Below are 14,893 nucleotides of genomic sequence, written 5' to 3'. Positions count from 1 at the left end.
ACCCCTGCTCTCACATGGCCTACCCTCAGAGCTCTCTTAGCAGTCCATAAAATAGATCACTGGACTGCACTGACCTGGCTGTCCTACTACCAGGCAGTACACTTTGGAGGAAGGTATTCAAGGAGCAGCTGAGCCACTTGCATTTGAACTCTGAGAAGCAGAAACCTACCTCCAAACTCTGTCCCTGTACTAGCTGATAGGACATCAGTGCATTTCCATACTTTAGAGCAGTTATTGGCCTTGATGAGTTTTCATGCTGCACCTTCAGAGCTGGTTTCCCTTCTTTGGAATAAAAATCAGGAAGGTAGTTTGTGGGTTTTACTCCTGGGGCTGAGGAACAGCAGCTAGTGTGTCTGGAGATGCAGGGGCACCGGGACCATGTTATCATGTGACCACCTTCCCTCAACGCTTTTGCTTTCAGTGCCCTGTGAGATGCACCTTGGTCTGAGTGGGTAAAACTGTCTCCACAGCCTGAGTGTAGGGAAGGGCCCAGGCCAGGAAAGGAGCACCCTCTAGTGGACTTGGGGGTGAATTCTTGGGCCAAGCTGGACCACGAAACTACAGTGGACGGCCCCTGCGACCTCACATGTGGTGTAAAACAGGTGGGTTGTCAGGAGGAACCTGGAAATGTCTTTATTCCATGGACATTTGCTCGCCGTATGACCACTTTTAAGAAAAGCCGAACTCAAAGACCAAGTAAATAGAAGAGTTGATTTTAGAGAAGAGTCACTGCTGAGTTTTGTCCTAAGTGATTTGCCCTAATGAATTTAAATAGGTTTCATTTGCAAATTTAGATTTACACCCATTGTTTTTAAAGCACATCAATTGAATAAAGTTGAGATTTATTTTATTTAGAAAATTGTATTTTGTAAAGAAATTTGGTATTCATTGTTACAACTAGTGGCCTTGTTTTTGTTTCCAGGCCAGAGATTCTCAAATATTGCCAGGGGCTGGGCTGAGCAGCTGGGAGACTTTCTAGGATTACAGATTCCAGGGGCCTATCCCAGACCTTCTGAATTAAATCTCTGAGGTGATCGAGTTCTGTATTTTGGAAGCACTGGTCTTCTAGACAGAAGGCTTTTGTCTTAATCAAAGATGATAGCGTTTGAAAGTATACACTGAAGCTCGGCGTATATGTGTGAAGAGCAAAACTTGTCAAGTCCAAAATAACATCTTACTTGTTTATATCCTACCTCATTCGAGAAATGATTTGAGGAGACTTACGGGAAATATCTAAAACAGTGAAATGTGAAGAAATGAGGGCCATGAACAAATCAGAGTAGGGTATCAGTACTAAAAAAAAAACTCAAGTATAAGTCATAATGGCCTATAGAAGTGCTCTGGGGAACCTTTATCTGGCCTTGGGCTCAGACAGCCAAGGAAAGGAAAAGCATGATCCGTTCTTGTCTGACTGCAGGGTGGGTTGGCATATTTGCTTAGGGAAGAACACATACCTTTAATACTGCCAGCCTGCCAGTGGCCCTTACTGGAAGTCAGGCCATTATTTTCCTGTGTCGTCCCTGCTGACCTCAAACCCTGAGTTATCCCCATTGTGCAGACAAGAAGGCTGAGCTTTAGTGGCTTTTCCAAGGGCCCCACAGTCAGTCCTGGAGGAGCTAGCCTCTGCTCTGGCCAGCCCCAGTGCCCAGGCTCATAACCACTACACTGACTTGCCATCCATACTTTCCACCAGGTGCTCTGCTGGGGTGTGGGGGATCAAGAGGTGGGCAGGGGACTCAGGCGGTAAAGCCTGCTGGCCTAAAGTGTAAAGCTGTAAGATACTTGTTGCAGACCATTCAGACCTTACGTGGCAAGTTCTGTTCTAAAATTATTTCCTAATCAATTCAGAGCATTTGGGGGAGCTTCTGAATGTGGAGGGTGAAAGTTGTGCTCAGGCCTTGCCACTAGGGGGTGGCATAACTCTGGCTGGCTGGTCTGCCCATAACTGCTGCACGCCATAGGCCTGAGATCCTTAAAGAGAAGGAAACAACTGCAGATTTGGTTGGATCCCTTTAGATCCAATGTTCTTTAGCAGTGGCTCTGGGTTGTCACTGGTGCTCTCAGCATGACCACAAATGACCTCCAAACCCCCAGCTTGTCGTAATTCCTCAGTACATAGACATTGCAAGCAGGTGTGGATGCCCATCTCAAAATATGGTCATTCCGTCCCTCCTTTCTGTGTCCTCTCATGTGGCACACAGGAGAGGGGAAATAGGTTGGGAAGGGGAACAGAGGTGAGTGGCAGGTGCATGTCTTCCTCAAGTGCAGGCCTGAGCTCCCCACTGCAGAACCTTTGTGAGCAGTGCCCCCCTCCCTCACCTTCTAACACAGGGTTCTCAACCTTGGCTCTGTGTTGAGGTCCCCTTGGGAGCTTTTCAAAATGCCTACATGTGGGTCTTGACCCCACTGGTTAATTGACTTGAGGTGCAGGTTGGGTGTTGGGAATTGCCCAGGACATCAACCCAGGCTAGGCTGTCCCTCATGGACTTCATCTGACTCCACCGGGGAACCACTGCTCTAAACCTGCTGGGGGTCTGGTGGGAAAACTAATTCTCCAGTCTGGTTTGGCCAGTGGGCTCCCTGATTGATGTCTCTACCTGCTGAGTAAAGCACCTTAGTGTGACGGGCCAGTGCTCTGTCCTCCTGGGCTGCCTGCCATGCTCTTGCACAGCTGCACCATTACACTAGATGTGCCCTCCCGGGATGTGCCACAGACACCCAGCATACCTCGTGTTCTACATGTTTCCTGGGGAATGGTGGTGGTTCCTTATTGCAGGGACCTCTGTGCATCCCACACACTTAGTAGGTGTTCAGTAGCCATTGGGTAAATGGCCAGCAGAAGGGCACTTGAACCTAGCCTGTGCAGGCAAGAGAAATAGATGCAGTGGTCCAGCAAAGCTATTTTGGTTAGGCCAGGGGGAAGCCAGAGGTTCAAGGCCACTGAGCCATGGGTCATGTGCTTATTGGCATCCAACAACAGCAGTGATTACAGTGAAAGAAGTAGAGGCGTAGGACCCCATGAGGAAAAATGTGTCAGCCAGGACCAGGGAGAGAGAATGAGTGACCAGCTTGTCTGTCTTTTAAAGCTGAAAGTTTGGAATACTGGTAACTCTTTTGGTCCTGAGTACTGGTCACCCTAGATAAGCTAAAGGCTTAGTCATGACTGATGCCGGGTTCCTGGGAAAAGGGGGACTGTGGCCTGGGAGTTTGACTCCCTGACTTAGCAACTCCATTAGTGTGATCTCACCAGCTCCTCCTTCCAGATGCTGTGACATGGAGGTTCCTGGAGAGCTGGTAGAGGCTTGAGTAGGCCCAGGAGGGAAATGCACTAACCTTCAGAAGATAGCAGATGGCTGCACGAGGCAGGACATTCATCTTTATTCACTCCTGCAGTGCCCAGCATGTTGGCTGTTTCAGGCCAGAAAGGAACTAGAGATAGCCCAGCCCTCACCAGCTTGCAGTGGCTGCAGAAGCAAGAGGCAGTGATGGAAGCCATGAGCGACAAGTCCCAGCCCTGCTAGTGGCAGCCACAGGGCACGTGCCTCTCCCAGTCTCAGCTTTATCCTCTGAGAACTTGGGTAGAACTTGGCCACATCCCTTCTCCTTTCTCACAGTGGACCCAGACCCAAATCACCTAGTGTTTGTGGCAGATTGCAGAGGTCTGAAGCAGTGATTCCCAGCATCAGCCCTCTCTGGAATTACCTGGAACGTTTAAAATCTCTTGATTCTTGGTCTCACCTGCAGAGGTTCTGAGCTACTTGGTCTGGAGTGGGGCCTGGGCTTTGGGATATAAAAAAAATTTATTTCTGGATTTCCAAGGAGTCTCATGTGCAGCCAAGGTTGAGGACCAATGTTTGAAATGCCTTCCAGATGTGAGCAGCCCTTACTCCTGTTGAGCTGGAAAGACGAGATCTATTCCTATGAAACAACCAAGGTTGCGGTGTGGCAGTTTAGAGCAGCTGTCACAGTGGGGATGCTAACCAGAGGGCTGCCTGGGAGAGGGCAAGGTGTTGGGGGGCAGATGTATGTGCAGGTGAGGGGGAGTGGAGGGGTAGGGCAGCATGAGGAGGTCAGAAGCTCTAATCCACCTGTAGCTGCTGAGTGCAGTGAAGGCTGCTGCACCGTTCTCCCTGCGGCCCACAGCATCTGCACTGCTCAGAGGCCTGACAACCCTGGATTGGAGTTGAATCTTTGGTTGGTGTAACTCATCAGAGAGGAACAGGGGTGGGCTGTGCAGAGAAGCAATTCCCCTGCCTTTTGTCTAGCCTGGGCAATGGGATCCATGTTCTTTCAGCTGAGAAGACCACTTGCGCAGAGTTTCTCATCCCCAGGGAGTGGGAACTTCCATGGGCGGGGAGAATAATCTATGCCTAGGGCTTCTCCAGGTGGTTGTCCATACCACAAGATAAAGCCCTAGAGAGAAAACCCTAAGTTCTGTTGCTGTATGCGTGGTGTGGGCATCAGTTAAGTGTCCATGGTGATTTCTTCCAGGAAGCCATTTCTTTTATTCCCCGTGGCAGCTCAGTCTAGGGACCCTGAGAGCCCTCAGTCAATGGAAATGATTTTTGTAAGGCAGCAAAATCTTCAGTAATTGGAGTCAAGTAGGCCCAGGTACAAAGATCTGTCCTCTTAGTTGTGGGACCTCAAGCAAGTCACATCACCTCTCCAAACCTCTGTTCACTTACCTTACAGAGATCAAAAATGCCCATCCCACGGAGTGGCTGTGGGCAGTGAATCTACCAATGCCTCTAAGGTGCTTACTGCACAGCCCAGGACATAAAAAGATAGTAAAGAAATTTTGTGGTGGTGGTGGTTATTAGCATTGCATAAGACCCAGCTCTCATCCCTTCTTGTTCAGTTGGTGTGATTGTTACTCAAGAAACTGATAATCCCCAAAGAAAGTACTACAAGTATTTGCTGGTTAGACTTTATATTCATCACACACTATATAATTTTGTGGGTGCGAGATTGTCTTTGGCATTGGAGGCCCACTATACTAGTTGTTAGTACTTGCTTGCTCTTTCCTCAGTGTCCTCATGTGAAATGGGGTGGTAATAATGGTCTACTTCACAGAACCGTGGTGAAGACAAAACACAATCAAGCATGCAGGTTGGTGAGTGTGCTCTGGGCGGCAAACACCAGAAATCCCAACTCCAGGTGGCTTAAGCAGTGAGAACTCATGGCAAAGGTGGGTTGGGGCTACCTAGGTTCCCTGGGAGCAGTGGGACCAGGGTCAGGGGGAAAGGATGTAGGAAAGACTGGGAATGATGATTGAGAGGTCATTCTGGAATTGTCACTTACTATAGTTCATTCATCTGTTTCAGTAAATCCTGAGTATACTCTAGGCAACAATCACAGGTCTGGGCTTTGGAGCACAAACGGGATTCAACAAGGCCCCACCTGTATCAGTGATCTGTTGCTGTGTAATAAATCACCACAAAACAGGAGCTTCAACAGCAATACTCAGTTATTACACCTTATGGTTTCTAAGGATCAGGATTAGGGGCAGGCCACAGCTGGGCTGGCTTATCTCTGCTCAGTGATGTCTGGGGCCTCAGCTAGAAGGTTCTAAGACTGGGGAGGAGAATCACCTGAGGGTTCAATGGCACATCTGGTGTTTGAGGTGGCTGGGCCCCGGGCTGGAGTTGTCTGCAGGCACCTGTACATGGCTTTTCCACGTGGCCCTGCTTTGGCACAGCACAAGGGCTGGGTTCCAAGGGTGAGCATCCCCAGGGAGGATGCCAGGTGGCATTGGCATCCTTGTTATGACCAAACCTCCCAAATTATGACACAGCAGTTCTGCCACAGTCCTTTGGCTGTTGCAGTCTCAAGCTTCCAGCCTCTTCAGTGGGAAGAGTGGCAGTCATACTATAAGGAGAGTAGGTGGGATGGAACAAACACACAGGGGCAGCTGTCACTGTCCCCTTGAATGACGCACACGTCTGGCTGGGAAGACAGACATAAGTAGCTCACAACAACAAAATGCACAAACTGTCACAGGTATGAAGTGCTTAAGGGTGTGGCAGAAGTAGTATCTACTTGTCCTGGGACACTGGGGAGGCTTTTGAGCTGAATCTCCAATGAGTCAGACTTGACCAGGTGGACCAGGGGAGAAAGATCTCAGCGAGGGACAGTGTAGCAAAGAAATGTGCTCTGGGAGGAGCAGGAAAACTCTGTGCCTAGAGCTCAGGCTTGGGCTTGGCTAGGAGAAGAAGGCAGAAGAGGTGGGCTGGGGCCAGATGCAGAGAGCAGCTTGCTACCCGTCCTCCGCCATTCCCTGCCCCTGTGCCCATAGCAGGCACTGGATAAATACTGAGTGAACCTGGAGCTGGCAGTATGTGTTGAAGAAATTGTCTCCCAAAGGGACACAGTAGGGCCTCCTAGACACGCCATGGGAGGAAGACAAGTGAGAAGCCACGCTCGTATTGTAGGAACTTCAGGTCCTTTTCCCTTGTTTTTACCTTTCTAATCTTTTTCAGTATCTCCAAAAAAAGTCCACAGGAGCTAGTGTCAGCCCCTGAGGCTCTTCTCTCTCTCATCCCTTCTCCAGCAAGAATTTTGGGTCTTTTGCCCTCTCTGCTTGTCCCTAATCCACACTCTGTCCCCGGTCGGGTGCAGAGGAGGCAGCTGATAGGTGTAAAAGGGCCGGGAGGGTGGGGATGGAGAGGAGTGGGAAGGAAGATGGGATGGCTAAGGGGATGCTCATGGCTGGAGCCAGAAGCCCCTACTGCAAATTGCTCTTTGCTTCACACTGGTCCCATGAAAAGGCCCAATTAAAATAGCACCTATAGGAAATGGAAGAGTTATTGCGATAGGCAGCTTATTAAGTCCATCTCCAGGAACATTTGGGGACAGTTGTGAACTTCAGGAACATTCCTGTGTGTGGGGGCACAGTGGCCCAGGGCAGCAGGGGTCGGCAGGGTGGGGCTTCTCCAGCCCACTAAGTGCACTCTGTGCTGTGGGGGGGGGGTGGTGTCAGTGGACTGGGACGAGGGGCTGATGACATCAATACTGTCCCATTCCAAGTCTCACAACAGAGAAAACCGAAGCTGGGAAGGGTCTTAGGGACCACCAAGCCTGACTTTTTTGGGGGAGTGACTTGCCCAGGGTCATCCAGCCAGTTAGTGATGACAGATGTGCAATCAGAGAGAGGGCCACCTACTCCCAGTCTAGTGCTCCTGCCATTTTACCTGCCACTGTGTCCAGCCCTGGTCTGTGGCCCTCTCCCCAGCTACAGTCCCATGGCCTGGCACTGTGTAGTGTTCCTGCCGGGCACAGCTAACTCTGGTGGCAAGAGCTACGGCAAAGGTTTTCTGGTTCAAGAGCATCTCCCCAAGCATCTCTTGTTGGCATGAACTGACACATTGCAGCTTGTGACGTTCTGAGGAGACAGACAGAGGTGAACAAAGCCCATGAGCTTGGCTGGAACAGCAGGTCCCAGAGGTGCCTGCTGGCCGCCCACAGTGAAGCCTAGTGGTGGGTGGCATTCTCCCTACTGGTTACCCATTGGACCATGTCTCATCCACCCCAAGTCTGTTTCCATGACAACAGCAAGCTCCTTACCCATCATTTTCATCCTTAAAGATTCTCACCCCAGCCGTCTGAGCCCAGGCTCCTCGCCCAGCTGCCGCTCCAGCCCACAGCTCCAGATCGCAGGTTTCACGGCGGATTGTCAAGCTGCCAGATAGAGCCTTCGGGGACATGCCTGGTAACTGGCATAGCTGTTGAAAACTGCCATAAAAAGTCACTTGTTAATTGGATTAGGAACGTGCTCCCACGGCTCTCTTTTGCTTCCATGTTGGAGCCACCTCCCTCCTCTCCTCTGGAGCGTTCCCTCTTCCCATCTCCCCAGCCTTCCGGGCCAGGACAGTGCTAACAAGGGCTGCTCAAAGCCAGCTACTGACCCAAAGGGAAAAAAGCCTCTAGTTTTCCGGGGCCCTCAGGTACATGCAGGGAGGAAAAACAACCCCCCATGGGAGAACTCTCAGGGCTCCCTCCTCCCAGGCTTCCTGTCAGCGCTGCTCCTGGCCCTTCCACGTGGCTTTTCCATCTGTCTCTTGCCTCCCTACTCCTCCCCTCTAAACATCACCTCCTTCAGAGCCCAGCTCCACATGTACCCCCACCAAGAAGTCCTCCATTCTAAACCATTTCTCTCTGTATCCTCTCAGAATGGTTATATTTGGTTCCTACAACATAACTTCAGATATGTTGCATCAGGGTGTGGGGGAAGATTCCTGAAGCTATGTTTTTTTCCTCAGGCTGTTTTTTGGGGGTATGTTTTCTTTCTATACCAGAAAATTCTTGAAGCCAACATATGTTGTTTATCTGTCCAGCATCCCCTCTTTGGACTACAAGTCCTTATCCCCCTTCTACTGGTGACAATCTCTGTCCCGTGGAAAACCTACCCATGGGATGTACCTAGGGCTGCCTCCCCCAACAGGGGTGAACATCAAAGCAGGACTGGACATCCGGAGGACTTAGTGGGCCATAGCAGTTGGTTCATGGGTGACCACCTGACCATGCCAGAGTTGATCAGAAGCTTCCCTGGAAATTCCCACAGACATTGCTGATTTCCTAACCGATACCATTCTTACCCTGGTTCTCACTAGCAAAACTCTCATTTTTTTGGTCCACCAGGAAGTCCCGTTGAAGATACTTACCTCTCCAGACTTTTGTGTAGCTAGGGACTGTCATGTCCCCCAGTTCTGGTCAATAAGATGTGGGCAGAAGTTTTGGGAGAGACTTCTGGAAAAGTGTTTCGAAAGGAACAAACTCTCCTGACATGGCCCTTTCAGATCTAATCCTACCCGACCACTGAGATCCTGACAGCTTAGCCTGGAGGCTTATTCCAGCCGTGTGAGAGGCTACCTGAGAACGAAGCCCTCCATGAGGAGAACAAAGCTGAAAGAGGAAAGAATGAGTACGAGAGAGATGACAGTATTAGTTAAGCCCCTGGATGGAACCAGGCCTGAAGCCTCAGAACTTCCCAAATTGGAGAGCCAGTAATTAAATCCCTTTTTACTTAAGCAGGTTTGCACTGGGTTTCTTTTTTAGTTAAAGACCCTGGATGAAAGGCTCCACAAGACAAAAACCATGTCTTTGCCTGTCTCTCCTGCCCTCCCAAGCTAGATGCAAAGTGAATGACTGAGCCCCCCAGATTCTTAACAAGAGTCAAGTAAGAGCTTGAAAAGACTTGACATCTGAATTAGACTCATTAAGGAATAAACCCACTAATTCTCTGTGGAGATCTCAGGCTAAGCACACTTTTGAAGTACTCTATGGCTTGGAATCCCTTTTTCTCTTCACCAAACCATTCCTTCAGCACTCACCTCCTCCAGGAAGCCTTCCAAATCAGATTTTTTTTTTTTTTTTGGAGACAAGAATCTCACTATGTCGCCCTTGGTAGAGCACTGTGGCATCACAGCTCACAGCAATCTCAAACTCTTGGGCTTAAGCGATTCTCTTGCCTCAGCCTCCCAAGTAGCTGAGACTACGGGTACCTGCCCCAATGCCTGGCTATTTTTTTGTTGCAGTTGTTACTGCTGTTTAGTTGGCTGGGGCCGAGTTCAAACCCTCCAGCCTGGGTATATGTGGCCGGCACCCTACCCACTGAGCTACGGGTGCCACCCCAAATCAGGTCTTAACTCCATCATCCTAACTACCTTTGTGGTTACTCGCCTTTGTTAACACTTAGGTTCAGCTGTGTTTAGTTCCATTTTGAGTTTGAGTGTGGCTCTTTGTGCCTGTCTCCCCCACCTACCTTCAGTCCACCCCCACCAATTGACTGAAGAGTTCACTAGAACAGGAACTGCGTCTCCACCATCAGTTTAGGAACTTCCTGAGGGCAAGAGCTGTAACATCCTTATTAGCTTAAGATCCAGATGCTGCCTCTCCTCACATTAGACTAGGAACTGGACAATCTGGAATCACTCCTCCAAGCCTCATGGGGCCTCATTGACAAGGTGAGAAAATATAGAGTCTCAACTACAACCCTGCAGAGTTGGAGAATGGGAGGAAAGGGGTAACAGTGAGTAGTGAGCAAAAGGGTCCATCTTAACCTTTTGGGGAAAACTGATCAATAGCTCATAAGATAAGTCCTGGATCAAAATCTGTTATCCAGCAACTGTTGCAATAGTCTAACTCAGATCCTGTCCCCTCCTGTGTAGCAATGCAGAAATCCCTTGCCCACAGTAAGTCTAAGATTTTGCTTTATGAGTTTTTCTTATTTCTCTTGTCCCTGCATGGCATATAATGATGAATCCTGTGCTGGGAAGGTTTTCAAATTCGAGTAGACACTGAGGGGGCGGCCACGTGTGTACTGTCTCCAGCTTCTGGTGGATAGGAGGAGTCTGCGTGGCTGGCAGTGCCAGCGGGTGAGGATGCTGCCACCTGCTGTCTTCAACACGCTGCCCCGTTTTTGCATCCCCTTACCTCCACCCCAAAACTAAAGCCTTTTAAACAGCAGCTACACAATGAGCAATTGTTGAGGAAGAATGCTAATGCAGAGTCCTGAAGAAGGCGGTGGATTCCCAAAAGAGTCAGTGAAAGCCATGCAGGAAGGAAGGGTAGCCTGCATTAGCAAGCAGCAGGGGTGAGGTGGGCAAAGTCACCCGCCAGCGCAGGGTCAGAGCCCCAGAGACCAGACAGCACAGGTGAGGAGGGGTAAGGCAGGGAGGACAGGAAGCTGGTTTGGTGAGGAGGAAGAGATTGATGTGAGCCCTTGAATGCAGGTTGAATCTGTATTTGGTAGGAAAAAAGTGATGAGGAAATTGGCCAGATCTTGGACAGGAGAGAGACATGATAAAAATAGGCTAATGATCCGGACGTCTGCGTGTGGGAGGATGAGCTCAGGGGAAACGGAGGCGAGGCGCGCAGCCAGGGTGCTGCAGCAGGGATGGTGTGCGTGGTGTGGTTACGGAAGCGGGAGGGACTTGGGGACCTGATTAAGCTGCTCTTCAAGTTTTAAGACAGGCTTTGTCTCTTGGAGAAAGGGAATGAGAGCAGTTCAGTCCCACCAGCGGGCTGATGACTTCAGGAATTGCGGGTGCTTTGGGGGTCATTTGCTGCCAAGTGTGTTTGGCACTGGGCCCCCTCCCCATAACCCATGGAGAGCAGATCTCCTTGTCCTCAGCTGTGCAGGACTTTCTTTCCATCAGCAGCAACTGGCTAGGGGGATGAGGAGGGAGCTGGGATGAGGATCAAGCTGCCAGGAAGCTTTGGTCCAGGTAAACCCACCTAGAGGGCAAGGGAAAGAAGTGGAGTCTTGAACCACAACATTTTCCAGGCATCCGTACCACACACCAAATAAGGAGAAAGATGGGATGCATTTGCACAATAACTCAAGACAGGATCTCCATGGCAACAATTACCCAAAAATCTACTCAAGACAGTCGCAACAGCAGGAGCTAGCAAAGAAGACTCTGGGGGTGGGAGACGTGTGTGGGGGCTCAGAGAATGGCTTCTTTTTATTCTTAAGCCAAAGGAAGTGCTGACAGCAGGAACCACAGCATCTCAGAACCCGACTAGGCCACACGCCCCTGGAAGCAGAACTGGAAGGAGCCTGACAGATGAGCTGCTTTGGGGCCCGAATGTGGAACCCCCAGAAGGATGTGCTAGCTCGGGGTGAGGCCCCCTTGCCACCCACCTCTGGCAGACAAGAGTTCTCCCTCACCTCCAGAGGGGCAGGGTGGGGAGTAGACCCAACTTCTGGGAAGGCAAAGGCTCTGGGGATTTGATTCTGCCTGACGCCTGAGTCCAGTCCACAGAAGGCTCACATGTGACAATTGAGAGAACTGCCTGCTCTGCCCCCAAGACTACACATATGACCCCCGAATTTCCTTTTCAGTGAAATGTACAATCAACTTCAAATTGCTATTACGAGGCTGAGGCTGAGGCTCTCCTCAGCGGGCAGAAGTGCTTCCTGGGTTGGGTGAGAGTCAGAACAAGGATGTGATGTGAACTGAGAGTGTGGCCAGGGAGAGGCGCCTTGAGATGGTGGGGAGGTGTGTGTGTGCACGCGGCAGAAGCGTCCTCTGCATCCTGTCACTGGACAGATGGACAGACTGACAGAGCAGGCAGCAAAAATGTGTAAATTCTAATTTAGGGCGGTGCCTGTGGCTCAGTGAGTAGGGCGCCGGCCCCATATGCCGAGGGTGGCGGGTTCGGACCCAGCCGTGGCCAAACTGCAACAGAAAAACAGCTGGGTGTTGTGGTGCGCGCCTGTAGTCCCAGCTGCTCAGGAGGCTGAGGCAAGAGAATCGCGTAAGCCCAAGAGTTAGAGGTTGCTGTGAGCCGTGTGACGCCAGGGCACTCTACCAAGGGCGGTACAGTGAGACTCTGTCTCTACAAAAAAAAAAAAAAAAGTTTTAAAACCTTTGGTGCAGAAAGCAAAAACATTCTACTTTGTTTTCGGAAAACCCCAAATCCAACCCTCCCTACCCCCCAAGTTTATCCCTTTTTATCTGGTATTGCTCAAAAGGCATTAGCTATTTTTCAGAATCCTAGAGCTCAGCTTGCCTTAAAATCTCTAGAGAAAGGAGAGGTTTTTCATCTTTCTTTTGGGGACTAAGAATAAAAGCAGTTTGACTCTATCACTGGAGCAAAGAAAAAGGCTCTGCTGACTCTCATTTACATTTGGAAGCTCAGAGTTTTGGCAGAAAACCACCCTTGGGAGCTTATGAATATTATAAATGTTTTATCTGTGTGACTGTCCCTCACTTTAGGAAATAGAGGACACCCAAAACTTTTCATATCAACTACCGAGGATGGCAGCCAGTCCCCTTACGCTGGATTGTGGGGAGAAGGGATTATCTAGGGCATTTCTTGGGCACTTTTCCTTTTTCATGATCTCTCCTTTACTCTCTCTCTACCCCTCAGCTTTGCCCTTCCCCTTTGTCTCCCTTGGCATGGAAAGTCCTCCCATATCCCGAGGTCCTCAGAAGCCATTCTCCCTGCTCCTGGATGACTTCCCTCCTCCCCTTATGGACTAAGCAGAAGGGAAGTGACGCAGGGGACAGGCCACCTGAGAAAGGCTGGCTGGGGCCTCAGGCAGGGTGCACTTCAGAGTAGCTATCATGGTCCAGTTTGGTCCTCAGCAGTAGGGTCCAGGAATTCAGGTGGGCCAACATACCCCAAAGCAGTCAGCCTCTGAGGACTGACTCCTACTGGCCAAACTCAGTGCTGAGCAACCAGAATGCCATTTCCTAAATCATATATCTGCCAAAATTTTTGCATCCAAAATATGTAAAGATCTTGTAAAGCTCAACAACAGTGATTTTTCCACCAGTGTGCCAGGAGAGGACCTTAGGTGTGCCGCAGAAATTTTCAAAGATCATCAATTAAATTATTTTCAAAATAAGTTCAAAGCACAGTTAAGTAGGCCAGGCATAGTGGCTCATGCCTGTAATCCCAGCACTCTGGAGGCTGAGGTGGGTGGACTGCCTGAGCTCACAGGTTTGAGACCAACCTGAGGTAGAGCGAGACCCTGCCTCTAAAAATAGCCAAGCACTGTGGCAGGCACATGTAGTCCCAGCTACTCAGGAGACTGAGGCAAGAGAATCGCTTGAACCCAAGAGTTTGAGGTTGCAGTGAGCTATGATGCCACAGCACTCTACCAAGGGAGACAAAGTGAGACTCTGTTTTTAAAAAAAGGAGAGATAAAGAAAGAAAAGAAAGAGAAGGAAAGAAATCTCATTTCTGCATATTCACCCAAGAGAAATGAAAATGTTTGCTCACACATACATGAAAAAACTATATATAAATATGTAAAAATTGGCTGCAACCCAAATATCCTTCAACTGGAGGTAGATAAAAATGAAAATTAAACTTTAAAAACCTGTGATACATCCATACAATGGAATATTGCTACTCAGCAATAAAAAGGAATGAAATACCGATACACGAAAACAGCTTGGATACAGTAAGCTTAGTGTAAGAAGGTAGACTAAAAGGGCAATGGATCATGGGATTCCATTTATTTGCCATGTAAGAAAAGAAAAAGTCACAGGAACAGAGAACACAATAGTGGTTGTCAGGGGTCAAGGGACAGAGGGAGAGTTTTGACAAGGAAGTGGAAGCATGAAGGAGTTTGGGGGGATGGAACTTTTCTGTACCTCAATTGTGTTAGTGATTACCCCAACTCTAAGCATTTGTCAAAATGTATAGTACTGTACATCAAAGAAATTAAATTTTACTGTAAATTTAAAATAAAAATTAAAAGTTATGTTTATAATGACTACTTTCTAGAGAACTTAACAAAACCAAGCTGGAAATAAAATACTAGACAAAAATAATTTGGCAGACGGGAAAAATAATCAGAACCGGAAGTCCTGGTTTTGTCCAGGACAAAGGGAGAGATATTGATTAATTTTAGACTTTTTCAACAAAGATGCTGTTAAAGATTGCAATGTAACTACCCTGTTTCCCTGAAAATCAGACATCCTCCGAAAATAAGACCTACTCACAGGAAAGATAAGACGTCCCCTGAAAATAAGACCTAGCGCATCTTTGGGAGCACACCTTAATATAAGACACTGTCTTATTTTCGGGGAAACGGGGTACTAAAAGAACAGCAATAAAATGCCTAATTTCCAAATCAGTAGAAAGCACATAAGAAGGAAGAAAAGAAGTAAAGACAAAGAGTGGGAAAAACAAAACACTGAATAAAATGGTAGAAATATATCCAGAAATACAATAGTGACCACAATAAATGTAAACAGATGAAATGCCAGTGAGAAGGTTATATATATAATATATATATATATTTTTTTTAATTTTTTTTATTGTTGCAGTTTGGCCAGGGTTGGGTTTGAACTCACCACCTTCAGTATATGGGGCCAGCACCCTACTCACTGAGCCACAGGCACTACCCTATAATATGTATTTTTAATCCAGC

The 14,893-nt window shown here is 48.7% G+C and overlaps 1 protein-coding gene across 1 annotated transcript in view; it reads left to right on the top strand.

Moving 5' to 3' along the window:
• GOSR2 (golgi SNAP receptor complex member 2) overlaps positions 1–14,893 on the top strand; it is a 48,481-nt gene that overhangs the window by 18,008 nt on the left and 15,580 nt on the right. The window contains exon 7 of the mRNA XM_053569057.1: positions 11,477–11,622. Coding sequence (XP_053425032.1) covers positions 11,477–11,622 — 146 coding nt within the window. The remainder of the gene's footprint in view (positions 1–11,476; positions 11,623–14,893) is intronic.

Source organism: Nycticebus coucang, chromosome 18 (genome assembly GCF_027406575.1).
Source record: "Nycticebus coucang isolate mNycCou1 chromosome 18, mNycCou1.pri, whole genome shotgun sequence".
Lineage (NCBI taxonomy): Eukaryota > Metazoa > Chordata > Mammalia > Primates > Lorisidae > Nycticebus > Nycticebus coucang.
Note: the sequence above shows the minus strand (reverse complement) of the source record. Positions and strands in the feature narration are given on the sequence as shown.